General features: G+C 39.1%; 1 protein-coding gene across 3 annotated transcripts in view; it reads right to left on the bottom strand.

Moving 5' to 3' along the window:
- LOC139709962 (uncharacterized) overlaps nucleotides 1–16,097 on the bottom strand; it is a 143,648-nt gene that overhangs the window by 84,802 nt on the left and 42,749 nt on the right. For all 3 annotated transcript variants that reach the window (XM_071621909.1, XM_071621910.1, XM_071621911.1), the window contains exons 3-4: nucleotides 14,848–14,983; nucleotides 2,643–2,767 (exon numbers count right to left, since the gene is read on the bottom strand). In XM_071621909.1, coding sequence (XP_071478010.1) covers nucleotides 2,643–2,767; nucleotides 14,848–14,983 — 261 coding nt within the window. The remainder of the gene's footprint in view (nucleotides 1–2,642; nucleotides 2,768–14,847; nucleotides 14,984–16,097) is intronic.

The raw sequence follows: 16,097 nt of genomic DNA, 5'->3' as shown, positions 1-16,097 counted from the left end.
ACTTGCCTGTTTCTAAAGGCAGGGGGAATAATATTACCCATAACATTTGTCGGTAACGAGTCAGGGGAATGTGTACTTTTTTCAAAAGATGCAATTTTGTGAAATTCTCTTTATATTTTCCTTATATTGTTGTACGCATGTGACATCTAAGTTACTCATACACTGCAGTAGTCTTCTCATCCAGCGGTTACTGCACAAAAACTTCAAAAATTCATAACTTTTGAACGGATTATCTGATTTTCCTCAAACTTTCAATGATGTGTTCTACTAATATTGCTACATTCTCTCAATCCTTATGTTTATGAAGGTGAACTTGTCCTTTAAACTAAATAGGTTGTCCATTTGAGTACTAACTTATTCCTGCATTAGTTTTGACATTTCTCAAGTTAATTAAATGTAATTGTCCTGGTTCTTTCACAGCTGTAACTTTTTGCAATTTTGAGTCAGGAATTATAACTTTGACAAGGCTGCACACAAACCTATTTTTCTACTGGTCAAACTTGTCCCTGTCAGACCAGCAGGAACTCATTTTTCAATTCTCTACTGGTCTGAACATAAAATTTACATGTCTGGAAAAAAGAAAAGAAAACAACTGCAAGCTAATGGCAAGAATTAGAAGTTTCAGTTTTGAAATTGTCATGATTGTGCTGTCAGGAAGCTTTCACCAACATGTGGCCTCCTGATAGTTGTCCTCATCTAGGCATACAAAATTACTTTATATTTTCTTGGGACATTTGATTAAATTTTTGTCATGAAGAGACATATTAATCCTTTTGCATGGCTAAATGAACATTTTGGATACACAAATCGTCTGTTTGATGTTTATCTTTCAGGCCAAAAGAAAGACAATAGTATCGTGATGTTTGCAAGGATATAAAAGGGTCTGACTCACAGACTAATCAAGCAGTTTATGACCTGATGGGATGTGAAGGAATGCATATGCAAATTTCTTTGCCCTGCAGTTTAGCTTGGCAGCACTTTTGATTTCTGGAAATTTGCACCAGCCTGGCCTGGCTAGCATGGGGTCAAGTTTCCCTCACTTCATGTACATTGAGCACATAGGCCTAATCTCTTTTAGCTAAACATGTGCAGTTGTTGGCTTTTTCCGTAACCTTTTGTTTACTATAACACCGTAACAAGGGGATAAAAAAAGAAAACAATAAATACGGTGAATCCATAACAATTGGCATATTTGCTACTGCATGTATCAAGAATCCAAATCAAGTGCATTTCGGTGCTGCCTACCCGACAACATACAGATGGACATGCTCACATGGAAATTCTAAATGCTCCAAATTGTCTGAAATGTATACAAAATTGGTAGGGAAGTCATTTTGAGCATTATAATATTTTGACGCACATGTATACATGCATGTCATGATAGCCTGACTGCAAGGATTATGCAAGAAGATCAGACATGACTTGTACTCTATTACTGCTGAAAATGATACAGACATGACATTCAGTTTTGAAGATATTGGTAATCAAAATTACAAAATGGTGCCTTGATGATTTCGTACATATGTGAACTCGATGAAAAAGAAAGGATCCAGTAGATATTGCTATGTGACATCTACCGGTACACAGAAAATTTCATGTATATTGGTCATGTTACAGTTGAGATAGCCTATTCATAACATTTGCCAAAAAGAAAGAATAAAAATAAGGACGATTTTGACAAACTCTGTATGTGATACACTGAAAGTGTATTGCTGAACAAGTATTGGCTACTGTCCAGAGTAAACAGTACTGTAACTCCAGACCCGGTGGTAGCAGAGAAGTCTGTCCAAAACTTTGTCCTACACCATCTATTATCACTAAGTTAAAGTTCCTATCCACTGCCATTGTCTATTGTCCACTGTGAATGAAGGAAAATATATGCAACACTGCATGTTAATGGACATGATTATTGGGTTCACAGAGGATGGAACAGTGCTATGACTGCAATAAGCGTATGAGAATAAGTCAAGAGCAGAATGTGACCAATTCTCTTTCTATTTTCTGTCCTGTGTAATTACAACTGACATTCAACGAAAAGTTTACATTCATTGTAATTTGATGGCTAGCACCGTACACTATACAAATATTCTGAATATTACATGAGTGTGCAAGTTTTCTATTTAACCATTCTATTCATCAGCGTGAAGCGACGTTGGAATGGAACAGTTTAACTTGCACTGAATGTAATATTTGAACCGTTGCACAAGTGATAAAACATTGAATATTTGTTTTATACAACACACAATATAAGCCTGGTCAAGACCAAAATAGATTTAATGTTCAAGCCTATCTCGGAGGAGGACTAACAGTTTGGCTGATATCTAGATCTGGCTCTAGGTCTTGCTAGCAGCGCAAACGGATGTGCGTATGCATCAATGCTTTACGATACCGTTCATAAGTTCAGTGTGTCCTAGGATGGATTGCATGGCTGGCTCGATTGATTTATTGTTCAATAGACGTCTCTTGCACTGCCATTAAGAGTGAGCGTGGGATAGCTGAATCTTCTGAATGTCATGTGACCTGCATTTATCCAATCAGATGCAAGGATCTATAACACAAACTTACACAACGATTTGCAGCACATTGTACAATGCAGTCTCAGAGCCTTAGTTTGTGTCAGTAACATATAGAAAAGTACTTACCTTCTTTGGGCTTTCATCTTTGGCTGTCTTCATCTGAAAACTTTGTCTTAGCAATACATCTGGGGGCTTGTATGGTGTCACTCTTCCACTGTTCAGTGCAGGGGATTGCTTATGAGTGGTAGACACTGTGAGAAAATGAACAGAAATAATTTCCCTGTTGTAGCTGCATTAACACTTGGACTGATGCTAACAACATGATAATGTAACATTCTTACAATTCATTATTAGGAACTTTCACTTCTTTGTGAACACATTGGGGAATCAACAAACACTGGTATGCCTCCACTATGCCGCGTTATTCTCCCAATAGGTCTACAGTAGTCTACTCTGATCTCGACAATGTGACACGATAGTTTCACATGAGCGGCAAGAAATTGAAATGACAGGTTCAGAATTTTGATGGTACATGTACAACACCAAAACGTGTTGAGTAGTTATAAAATGGTGCACATTCCTTTAACCAAGTTTCATTGACTTTGGACCTTTGACTTCCATAGTCCACAACTTTCTTCAAATAACTACCCGGTATTATAGGAAAAGTTTGATTGCAAAATGGGTTACCGAAATGGGGAAGTGCAAGTTGGAAACATTTTAAATTACATGGTAAGTCCACTATCAGAGCAAAACAAAACCTTTGCAGTGATACCTTACTTGTTACATTTTGTAAAGCAATATTCTGGAAGTAATGATGAAAAAAATCCAATTTTTTTTTTTTCCAGCTTTCATCCCAAAATCTCAATCTAACAAAAAAAAAAAAAAAAAAGAGGGGGGAAACTCATTTTGAGATCAAACTCCTACACCAGTATTCATGACAATGTTTTGAGATATCTTTAAAATTTTGGGGAAAAACAGTTGAATTTTAGCACTTTCACTTGATGTCATGGCCTAAATTTCTCTGTAATAAGAACCATTGTGTAATAATGCATGTATATACCAAGCATAATGCAGTATACAGTGTACTATGTTACAGTACATTGAGTAACTTCCAAAGTATGGAGGTAACAGTGTAATTTCAGCATTTCAGCATCAAATAGTGTAAATCTAGCACTTTAACCGTACCTATGACCCTTGGTGCTTGACCCCATGATCCAAAACCTCCCACAAGGATCACTTTCTGGCAATACATGTACATATACAATATGTACATGTACAGCATGTACATATAATTAGTTTCACTACAGCTGTATACAGCACCTTGAGCCATTTCTGAGATGTAGACAAAAAAGTTAATTTTTACCATTTTCACCTGACCTTTGAAGTTTTAAACACTGGCCAAATATTTTCCCCAGAGAATCTTAACCTGCTAATACATGCACAATTGTACACAATAAGTTTCACAAAAATATCTTCAGGCATTGCAGAGATACAAAGGAATTAGGGAAATTTTAAAATTATTGACCTTTATCTATTGATGACCTTTAACCTCGAGCACATGTACCAAAAAGTTGATGGGAGTGAGCTTCCTCTACTCATACATATATATGCAAGTTTCATTAGGATACCTCAAAATTCCTTTGTTACATTGTCTACAAAATTTATTACAGATGGATGGACAACCCCAAAAAGAAGGAAATATGAGGCCAAATAGAGCTTAATTCTGAAGAAACCAGAAGACACATTTCTGTTTCTACAGCTGACACATGATGGCCTCTTGACTTTTTGAGGAGCAAAGGTTGTACAGTCAGAAAGGAACAGAAAGCAAGATAGGCCATCAGAGAGAATAAAAGTAGTACATAAAGTTTAGGTGCCAGAGGCTGAACCTTGTCTTGCTGTCACTGGTATCAACCCAATGATTTTTCATGTTATTACTGTATTTTGGGTGTGCTGAATCCAAATCTGGATGATGCAACTCTTGTATCCTTGAGGGTTTAGAGATATTCAGGATGGCCACCAATATGACCACCAAAAGCTGAAATTCCTATGTATTTCAATCTGAATAGTGAAAAATTTGAAACAATTGGTGGTGAATCCAAATAAGCATGATGCAACTGTTGCATCCCTGAGGGTTCTGAGATATTCAATAAAGATGGCCACCAAAGGGCCCCAAAACGGAAATTCCAGTGAGTTGTAGTACAGTATTCATCGCATAATCGGGACAGGTTGGGAGTAGCAAACACGGCCCCTTTAAGCGAGGTGCCCGATTTCGCGATGAGCACTCATCATACACTAACGGCATACGACATGTACATGTAGTGCACACACACACACACACACACACACACACATGCATACTGACGTACTGTACATGTGCATGAATACACTACCACGCTACCCCTCGGCGCGACCCTCTAGCTCATTCACAACTGAGGAAGATTGTGACGTACGCACAGATCACAGTGTATTGAAAGTTGAAACACTCAGAGACGAGGAATTTGGACTTTGCCCTCAAAGTGTATGACTGAGATTACACAACGCACACAGCCTGAGTTTTGTGAGCGAGGCATGTTTTTTAAATACATGTATCAACAAAATCAAAGATCGCTTGAAGAAAAATTGTCCCGTTTATCAGAGGTCCCCGCCCGATTATCCAGTGAAAATAATGTGCATTGGAAATGTTTCTGGGAAGCGTATGTCATTTAAGCGAGGTTCCCGATGATCAGATGCCCGATTATGCGATGAATACTGTACGTTCGTTCTAAATGGGAAAATTGCAAATAACAGGTGCTTATACCCTATTTCAAGGGTGCTGAATCCAAATCTGCATTATGCAACTTTTGATTCCTTAAGACTTTTAAGATATTCAAGACTGCTGCCAAAACGGCCATTAAACAAGAGACCCGGGGGTCTCTCGCTCACCTGAATATTGCAAGTTCACCTTTTACGCAGTCACTCATCTAAATTACACACAGCTCTACTAAAATTTGACCAGGCATTCTCAAGTAGAAGATGAAAATGTACAATAGTACAATGAGGGCCCAAATTTGGACCCCTAGCTCCAAGGGGGGGGGGGGGGCACCCATTGATCCACCATGAACAAACTTGAAACTACTGTCATCAATGTACTTACTGTCACGATGTGACTGAGAGTGCGAGTGTGGAATGTGTGAGATTCCTTTGTTCAGGCAAGCCATCAGGTGGGAAATGGGGACAGCAGGCGTAAACAGCATAGAAAGTTAGAATCGGGCAAGCCAGGTGGAGAGAAGTGGTTAGGGAGAAAGGACAGTGTGGAAGAAAGAGGGAGGCTCAGTGGAGTCAGGGTAGAATGGCTAATGTAGAAAGGGAGAGTTGGTAGGAGAGAATAGGTATTTAGTTAAGGGGAGATAGTTGGGATAGATAGGTTTAAAGCCAAAAGGAGGAATTAGTTGGAAAGAAAAGGGACATGTAATAAAAAGGGGAAAGCTAGTTGGAACCAGTTTAAGCACAGTAGAGGGTGGAGTTATATTAGAGGCGACAAGGAAAGTAAATTTGGAGGGAAAATCAGTTGGATCTGAACATCTGTCAGAGCAAGACATGCTCTTCTAACTCACTGGTGATAGGAGTAGAGAGGTAGCTGATCGGCCTACAACGCAGCGCTGCATTTCAGGCAGGAGAGTCATGGCACAGCAGCCCCACGCATTAGGGCAGGGCACGCGCAAGACATGCTGCAGGCACTGACAACAGCTGAAGTCTCCTCCTCACCATTACTTCAGGGTCTGAACACCAAATCAGACGTAAGTAGTTTTGTAGCTGTATTAAGTTGTTTTTGCAATATTCTGAGTTCGTCATTATTGTTATATATATATATATATATATATATATATATATATATATATATTGTATATAGAGATTTATGTTATGTTCGCTGGTTCACTATAATATGTGGATTAATGATGTTAAAGTAAAGATTATGTTGTATGTCAGATTGGATAATAAGGTTGTATAATGATGAAATAGGATTTGTTTTAGTTTGGCAAAAAGGCAGGCCAAGTCAGCAGGTGAATGTTATAGGTGGAATGTTTAAATTTACAGCGATATTTGTGGATACAGTATATTTTGTTTTTCTATGGTTGTATCAGGAAAATACAATCCAGGTTTTGTTGTTCATAACTAAAGTGAATGAAGTTAGAAGTTTGTTAAGTGATAAGTTAGAATGTAATTTTGGTTGCTGAAGGATTTAAAGGTTAGTTATAATGAGAAAGGGATATATGTTAAGAGAATACAGTTTAGCTGGTTTTTGATTGAGATAGTTTATATGAGATGATTTGTCATGTTTATATGTTAAGTGAGTTATGAGTATATACATGGCGATGGTTTATTTCTGTAGTATGTATATATAGGTCTGTTTGTCATGGTGGAAGTATACAGGAGCATTATTGGTTAAGTATAAGGAAATATTGAACTGTGGTTCATGTTTGAGATTACCCTGTGAATATATAACGTTATGAGAGGTGGTTATAATATCCCCATATAGATCGACACCGACGAGCTGGGCTCGACGGAACCATCGTTATCTCGACGGCATAGCAAATACGCTCGGCGGAATCACCGTCAGGTAACTCAACGGCATCATATTGACGGCATCACCATTAGCTCAACGGCATCTCGGTAAGCGTGAGGGCAATTCCCGCTACCCTGACAGAATTCCCGTACCTTGGTAGTCCTCCGGTGCAAGCGGTGGCATCTCGGTCGACACGACGACAACTCCCGCCAGCCGGATGACATCCTCGACATCGCGATTATCCGGGCAACTTCTGCATTACCGCACAGACTAGTTCACACCACCCCCCCCCCCCATTCCCGTCGGACAGTATACATTGAAACCACACGTGCGCACAGTAAAGTATTGAACCACAGGTATTTTATTCAACCCGGGTCTAGGATGTGTTTATAAGATTAGTCTAGGATGTGTTTACACCCCATGAGGAAAGGATTTATTAGCATATTATATTATCTCATTGGATTGCTCCTGAACGTTTCTATAATTTCTTTGGTGTAAATACGAACGCAGTTGTAATAGGTTTTTTTTTTGTGGGAAAGTATTGTAAAAATATATTTTTTGTTCATTAAGTCTTGTTGGAAAAATAAATAGCATAAGAGCTGCATTTTTTGTTCAGTAAACTCACGAAGTGTTGAAGTGTATTAATTACAGTGTATCTCATAGCAGAACCAGACTTATCGTCAGTCGTAGATAAATACAGATCTTAGAGCTGACACTTACTCATAGTATTAATTTTAGCTCTATCACTTCTAGTTCTAGAGAAGAAGATTCCGTGAAAGATTCCATTATTATTATTATTACACACATATATATATATATATATATATTTTTTTTTTTTTTTTTTTTTTGGGGGGGGGGGGTTCAAGAAGAAAATGAAAATACACAATTTAGGCCCCCATTTGGACCCCCCCGCACCAAGAGGGGCACCCCTGACTCTGCCATGAACAAACTTGAAACTACAGTCATTTATGTACTACCTCATAGTATTAACTTAGGTCTATCACTTCTAGCTCTAGAGAAGAAGATTTTTAAAGATTCCTTAATTTTGGGGGTTTGGGCCCCCTGGGGGCCCCCTGGATGGGGCATGGTGCCCATTTTCGCAAATTGAGATCCTAACGCCCTAGGGATGCTACCTGCCAAGTTTGGTGAAAATTCATCATGAGGTTTTCAAGAAGAAGATGAGAATGTAAAAAGTTTACGCACGCCGGACAATGCATGACGCACACCAGACGAAGAACGATAGCAATACCTCATTGAGCCTTCGGCTCAGGTGAGCTAAAAATGGACATTCATTTGTACTGTATACGCTATATATTTCACGGGGGTTTTATTTTCGCGAATTTCGCGAGTCGGGAGCTATTCGCGAATTTAACAACACGCGAAAATATTACCTTCCAAAATGAATCCCTTGCCTTGATGATACGAAAAGTTCAGTACTAGTAGTAAATTGTACCATGTCATGGTTTACCGAACAGACCATATACTAGTACTGTACTGGCTAAGCTTGTTTACGTACATATAGCACGTCCACGTCTACTTACGAATACTGTAGAGAGCCAATCCATTATCGCAAGGGGACCACTCATCAGAAATCTAGCGCGATGGACTTAACCACTTCAAAAAATGTTGAATTCTAACTTACTAGTTAGCAGAGTTTGGTAATTTTTTTTTCATGCAGTGTATAACTAGTATCATTCTTATTTGCTAGTAAGTTGAAAATTCACACTTTCTTTGCCACTTCATATTTTCTCTGGTCCCCCAATCGCGAATTTAACCACTCGCGAAAATGTGTGACAACGGCAATTCGCGAAAATTTATGTACGCGAAAATTATAGCGTATACAGTATTTCCTAAGCTTCTACTTGTGAAAACTTGAGAGTATTTGATGGTTTTACCCTTATTTTGAGGGTGCTAAACCTGAATCTGGCTGATGCAACTCTTGCATTCTTTATGGCCTAGAGTTATTCAAGATGACTGCCAAAATGGCTGCTAAAATTTGAAATTCAAATATGAATGTTCCCTAATAAATGAAAAAAAAATTGGAAATAAATTGATGGTCTTATCCTTTTTCTCCCACTATGTTTCTTTTCATTTTCGGGCAATGGGTGGCTGCATCCGGAGGATACAGCACGGGTTAAAAGATAAACAATAGGTAAGATCAGTTGCGAGATTCTTCAATTTGTCTCCCTCTACAAATTAAATTTGTTAAGATTGCAACTGCTGATCTGTAAATTAACAAACATGTCAGAAAAAAGGAAAATGTTTGTTGATTTACAGATCAGCAGTTGCGATCTTAACAAATTTAATTTGTAGAGGGAGACAAAGTGAAGAAACTCGCAACTGAACCTTCACCCCTCTGAATAATATCTTTCTTTCAATAGGTAAGATATTCCTAGTAGTATATTTCTGTTTTTGGCAGCCATTTTGGTGGCCATCTTGAACATCTCAAAACCCTCAAGGATACAAGAGTTGCATCATGCAGATTCAGATTCAGCACTCCTGAAACAGGGTATAACCGTAAGGCCCCCACCTCACTAGGAAGGAGACCATGGTGATCTGTGACGATTTAACATATCGTGGCACTATCACCGTCCGTCTCCATTTCGGGCCTCCGAGGCGATTACACTACGGTTTCTCTACGCTCAACCTGCGCTGTAGGCGATAGCGTCACAATAATAATACAACTCTGCCACGTTGTTGCCACATTTCCACGCCGACGAGATGCGCTGCTTCTGCGATCGAACCGGCTATATTGCGACATTCGTACGCTTATCAAGACCTCGTTACAACAGTGATAAGATCGGAGCGACAGTGATACGTTTACGCCGGGCACATGCTACGATCTCAAGTGATTGTGGTATAAAATGGGTTTCATGATTGAATTTCTTCAGTCAGATGTCAGTGTCAAACCAACATGGTTATGCATTATTATGGTTCCACCCTTGCATCTCAGCATTCTAGAACACACCAGTCAGAATCTGATGTGAAATTGCATTTAGGCAAGTCATCCATTCAATTAAAAGGGTAAAATATGTATATAATATTAAAGAACCGGCTTACAAACAAACAACAAATTGTATCCTACAATGATACAATTTTATGAAGATATATTTGAAAAGATTACAACTTAATTTACTTTCATTGACTTGCAATGGTATATGATACACAAACAATTTGATAAACATCTAGTAGATTCGTACTAAGTGTGCGTGGAAAAATAAATTTTATACGCTTTTCTCCATGTCAACCTTCCTGGTCTGGTGCATCACTTTCTTTCGTTCATGGTTGGTTCCTGTTACGTAATACTGTAAAAGTGGTAATTTTCATTGACGATGGGGGCCGCTTTCGACGTGCTTGAGTTACGCTTTACGCGTTGCTACCTCGTCAGAGCTACGAATGTGGGGCTTTTAATGTGCTCGTGAGGCGATTGTGATATGCTCTAAAACCACGGCGACCTCGCTAAGGAAGTTTTGGACATGTTCAAAACTTCCGTAGCAAGGTCGCCGACCATGGTGATGGTGGTGACCCTCCGCGCTTCTGAACTGCTCAAGATACGATGGAGAAGATTTAAAGCGATCAAGTCACGATCCGCCGCACTTTGTCGATTTTTGATGATCGTAGCGGAATCGCCGTCTAGTGAGATGGGGGTATAAAAAAGCATTGGGAAGACAGCAAAACAAAGTGAACCCTAAAATCTGGCTTTGAAACCCAAATTAAAGAGCAAATTGAGAAAAAAAAATCATAATTTCACACGACTGTTTTCTTCTTTACAAAATTCTAAGACTACACACAAGGCCCTAAGACTACTGTTGACTGAGGTTCAAACCCAATTTAGACGCATTCATGGTTTAGCTAAACCTATAGTTTCAGTTTGTATTTTGGTAGGGAGCTTTTGTAAAACTGAAGTCTATTTTCGGGTTTAAATAAAATAAACCCCAAATAGACTGCAGTCTAAATCCAGTTTAACTGCTCATGAATAATTCATGAACAAGCTGGCCACCATGGTGTGCTTTGTGAATAAAGAAACTCTCCCCTCCGAGTACTTTTAATTGATTATTGGTAGTGTATCAGCAACATAGGTGTTTCTTTGTGTTAATTGTGCATGTGCATGGTGTAATTCTAGTACTGAATGTTCAGTATATGATAGTACCGTTTGCTTGTACCAAAGAAGGTACTGGTCTATCAGCATCGCATACTACAGCTGTAGTACAGTTGAACCTCTCTTATCCGGCCTCCCTTTATCCGGATCTCTCTATTATACGGACGCAATCTCGCCGTGATTTTTAAAAAATAATTACCGTGGTACGGGAGGAAAGGGGGATTCCCAACTCCTTGAGAACTCCTACACAAACACACATGAATTACATATACTTGATACATTTCTTAATAATTATTTAGGTAAATCATCCCAAGAATTTATAAAAGAAAATGATTTCATTCTTGCAAACACGAACCTCTATTTTGGGGTCTGTTACTGAGTGTAACAATGAAAAGGTTGCAGTATACACATTACTACATGTGGTACTACAATGGGCTACATCAGTACATGTGTATGTATATGTACATGTATAAAGCATTGAGTCTCCCGTATCCGGCCAAATCCCTTATCCGGATGAGCCCCGGTCCCGACTTGTCCGGATACGAGAGGTTCAACTGTACTGTACATGTACAGGGCATGATAAGGGTGGGATGGTATGTTGTGTGATTCCTATCAACCACCGCGCTGGCCTGGTGGCACGTTTGTTGACTGTAATCTAGCTAGCTATGTGTATACAATGTGCGCTGCCTGCTGGCCGTGGATCGAATCATGGATTCGAAACAGATTGACAAAACCAGGACCTCGAGGTAAGTAAGCTCTTCTTCAAGAAAACGTGCGCCTAAACACACCTCGAACAAATGTGGGAATAAAGATGGGAACCATTTTATTATCCATATAACAAAGTTGTTTAGAATAGACCACTAATACAATGTAGGTTCAAGATTGATTTCATCATACACTGCATATGGTGGTGCATGATGTGCAATGCATTGCATATTATATTGATGCCGCTACTGCATAGTGTGTATCCAGCTGGCCTATCAATGCCCTTAGCGCTACCGCATATGGATACGCATCTTTTAAGCCCATAATAGATATGTAATGTACATTTAGCTCTACAATCATGTATCACACACGTTTGGCTCTCAGATGGGCCTACACCGCTTTGACTACTTTGTCATTAGGCCAAGTAAAAAAAGAAAGTAGTTTCTCGTCCGGGTTTTTTGAGCAAGGCGATGAGGGAGGTCCTTACTATTTGATATCTTACTATTTTTTCAAGGATCGTCAAAATGAAAGTAATATGTGTTTCTTGTCCGCTAATTCTGAGAAAGGTAACGAGAGAGGGCTTTACAATTTTCTATATTCAATTTATGAAATGAAATATCACTCTGGTAGCTGTGTTATGAGACCAGGGCCCCGTTGCTAGAAACTTTGCGTTTAAACGCAACTTGCAACTGATTGTCACTGGCCAATCAAAATCATTGTTGCATGCATGTCTTCTTAATAGGGCAGACCCTGAGCCAATCAGAATGGTTGTTTCAAAATTAGCAATTATTTGCAATTGATTGCAACTTTCTTGCAACGGGGCCCAGGTCCCAAGCGTACGTCTTGCCTGCACTCTGTGCATTTTCAAACAAATAGATATATGTGCCATACTTGAATTGAAACTTCATGCATGCAGAAATACATTTGCTTTTTCTTTCCACTACAGATGTCAAGGGAAAATGACCATCTTAATACTGGTATTTAGTGTTGTAATGGCTTTTCTGATACCAGTGTTCTTGCAATTCTGACGTATGTGCTATCAATTGAAACAGGTATAAAACATGTCTTTCAACGAATGTACGACTGAAATAAATTCCATGATATTCAAAACACTGCTTTATTTATTGGCGTTTGTGACTTTTTGTGTCCACACAGCTGGTATGTATATCTGCAGTTCTTCACAGTACAATTGTAGCACATTCAACTGGAAACTGGCTTGTACAATTGCAGATGGATGTCAAAATGATACTGATATGGCATTCTAGCATTAAACGTTTAAAGATGTTTCTTTATGTTGTAAAAAGACATTTGATAATCACTCATTATTTGGATGATGAATGATTGTATAACAGTACACACTAGTACAGATGATACCACTCACGGCTGTGTCCGTGAATTTACATCGTGAAGAAAAGTATCCCGCAGAAATACGAGACAAACCAGAATCCGTGGAAAAGTTATTTATTTTGTAGATACACCCATTTAATAATTCTACATTTGCTGGAAAAGCGCATTCATTTTCTCTTCAAAATAGAATGTATCGCAGTGACAGACCAGGGGATGGGGACCCTGGACAGCTACAAAACACGCACACTTTGCCGATATACGGTGCGGCACGGCCACTGCACTGGCACCAGGGAGGTGTGGACCTCCCTGCTGGCACCGTACCTTCCGACACTGCACACACATGCACATAGTCACAATGACATGAAAATGTACATACAAACTCGATACCGTACAATCCTCACAAGCATTTGTACAGTACAATTCATCCGCTTAAAATATCAGAAACGGGGAAAAATACGAACAACGCGCGAAATATGCGTGGAATATCAGCGATTGTTCGCAAAAATGTTGCCGCTATCGCATTCACGACGTACCGAGTGCGCTGTACATCACAGCCCAGTAGGCCGGCCCGCCGCGCCGCCCATCCAACTACAGTGCAGTTCGACTGCTTTGTGGGTCATTCCTTCTTGCCGATCGGCCGAGCTCGCAGTGTGAAATGCATACGTACGGTACATACGCACTACACACAGAAGCTACAGCTGTACTACAGTCTACAGCTATTAAAGTAGAGGACGCAAGGCGTAAAAATTAGAAATGAGACGTCACGATTGTTAGGTGAATTGTCGATCTTTTTTTTTTTTCGGCGGCCGAAAAAATAGTAAATATCCAAAAAGTCGGTGCGGCAACTGAAAATCGATGCGGGCGGGAAGCGGGCTGGGACGAGAATTATGAATTTCTTGGTATTTTCAGCGCCATTTTGAAAATAGTAAATAGTAAAAAAATCGATGCGGCGGCCAAAATCGATGCGCGCGAGGACGAGAAACTGGTTTCTTTTTTTACTTGGCCTTATCTTTCCTGCCTTTGCAGGGCATATATAGGATACAGCCACCTATCATTAGACTTGAATTAAACCACCTCCAAGTAGGTTTAACTAAAGCCTGATTGAGACCACAGCTGGGTATAGTAAAATACAAATTAGACCTCAGACTAAAATGGGTCTGAATTGAGCTGTTTTAAACCAGTTTTAAACCCACTTTAGACCAAACGTTGGTTTAAAATCGGTTTATGTTTTTAGCAGAAAATGGGCCAAAGAGTTTTAAGTTGTCATTTGCTGAATAAAAACTCACAGAGTTGAAGGATGGAAATTTTGTCAGATGCTGCCAATCCTTAAATACCATATGACCCTCTATTGTCTACAGACTACTGAAGTAAACATGATTTAATCATCTTTGAATAAAATCAGAAGGTGGCAGTCATAAAAACATGTGCTTTGATTGACAAATGATAAAAAGAATGGAAAACTTTGGTATCATCATTTACACCTCAGTAATAAGAGGACATATTGTTTAATCTTACTCAGTTGTACACCCTGTATCATGGACGGAAGTCAAATGGTACTCAGAGTTGATGGGGGAGGTATATTTGACCATGACGTTCTTATTGTATAGAGTTGACTGAAAAATCTTGCAATGACATACCTTCAAAGTCATCATTCTCATCATCCTGAAGGAAAATGCTGCTGATGTCATGGAGCCTCCTCGCCTTCCTTCCCTTGGGTCGGCTTATGAAGGACATCTCCTCCGCTTCGCTCTCACTGGACATACCCTTTGAACTCTAACAAAGATGAGCATTGAAATCAAGTTTACAATAAGAAGGTAGTGTATGTTGCATCTTGTGTTTAATCGTATGTATCAATACCCCTAGGTGGTGAAGATATTGGCTCTGAAGAAGCTGAACACTCAGAGCACCAATATGGTGTTAAGAGTTGAAGACGCTTGTCTTCCTCCCCTCCTTCAGCTTATGAAAGACATTTCCTCTGCTTCACATGTCATTAACTTTGCATTCCTGCCCTGGGAGAGATTTGCATCAATATTATGATTATGGTGATGATGTACTAAATTGTGGCTGTATCAGCATTTGCTTTATGACTTCCGGTTTTAGCCTAGCAGATGTCTGAAGTACAGAGCATTAAGATGGTTTAACAGCATAATGATGCAAATGCTTTGTCTTGACATAATCTTGACATTTCTTAAAGGTCAGCATATGCATTTTGATATGTAGTGCAGAGGAGAACAACTATAGGAAACTCCACTGGTACTTCGTATAATTTTCATTTAAACTAGAATTATCACTGAACGTGATTAATATCCCCACCTAATATCGAGGGAATTACAATGTAGCTCAACCAGCTATTACTTTGTATGCATTTTATTTAAAAACTAGAACTATCACTCAATGAGTTAGCTACAATGTAACTAGCAATTACTTTGTATTTTACTTTGTACTTTTCATCGAAAAAAAAAATTACCATGGCAATGTATTGTTCAACATTGACTATATGTATATTTTGCTCACTGATAGTCACATGTGCCATATCTAAAGTCAAGTGCTCTAAACTTGAGGGAGCAAGAAAAGTAAATTGGCAATTTCTATGATTTTCATTAAAAAAATGCTGCTACCATGGCAAAATTTGCACAACTATTGTATATACCATAGCCGTCACATGTGCCAAATTCCAAGTCAAATGCTCAATAGCTGAGGGAGCTAGCTGAAATCACATCATTGCATGATTTTCATTCAAAATATGTTGTTACCATGGCAACACATATTTCAACAATGACAAAAGATAACGTTTGCACATCTTCGTACTACAGCAGTCACATGTGCCAAATTTCAGGCCAAATGCTCAAAGACTGAGGGAGTAAACTGAATCCACAGTATTTTTGTA

Source organism: Diadema antillarum, unplaced genomic scaffold (genome assembly GCF_040938485.1).
Source record: "Diadema antillarum isolate AM-2024a unplaced genomic scaffold, OU_Dant_1.0 seq00001483_RagTag, whole genome shotgun sequence".
Taxonomy (NCBI): domain Eukaryota; kingdom Metazoa; phylum Echinodermata; class Echinoidea; order Diadematoida; family Diadematidae; genus Diadema; species Diadema antillarum.
Note: the sequence above shows the minus strand (reverse complement) of the source record. Positions and strands in the feature narration are given on the sequence as shown.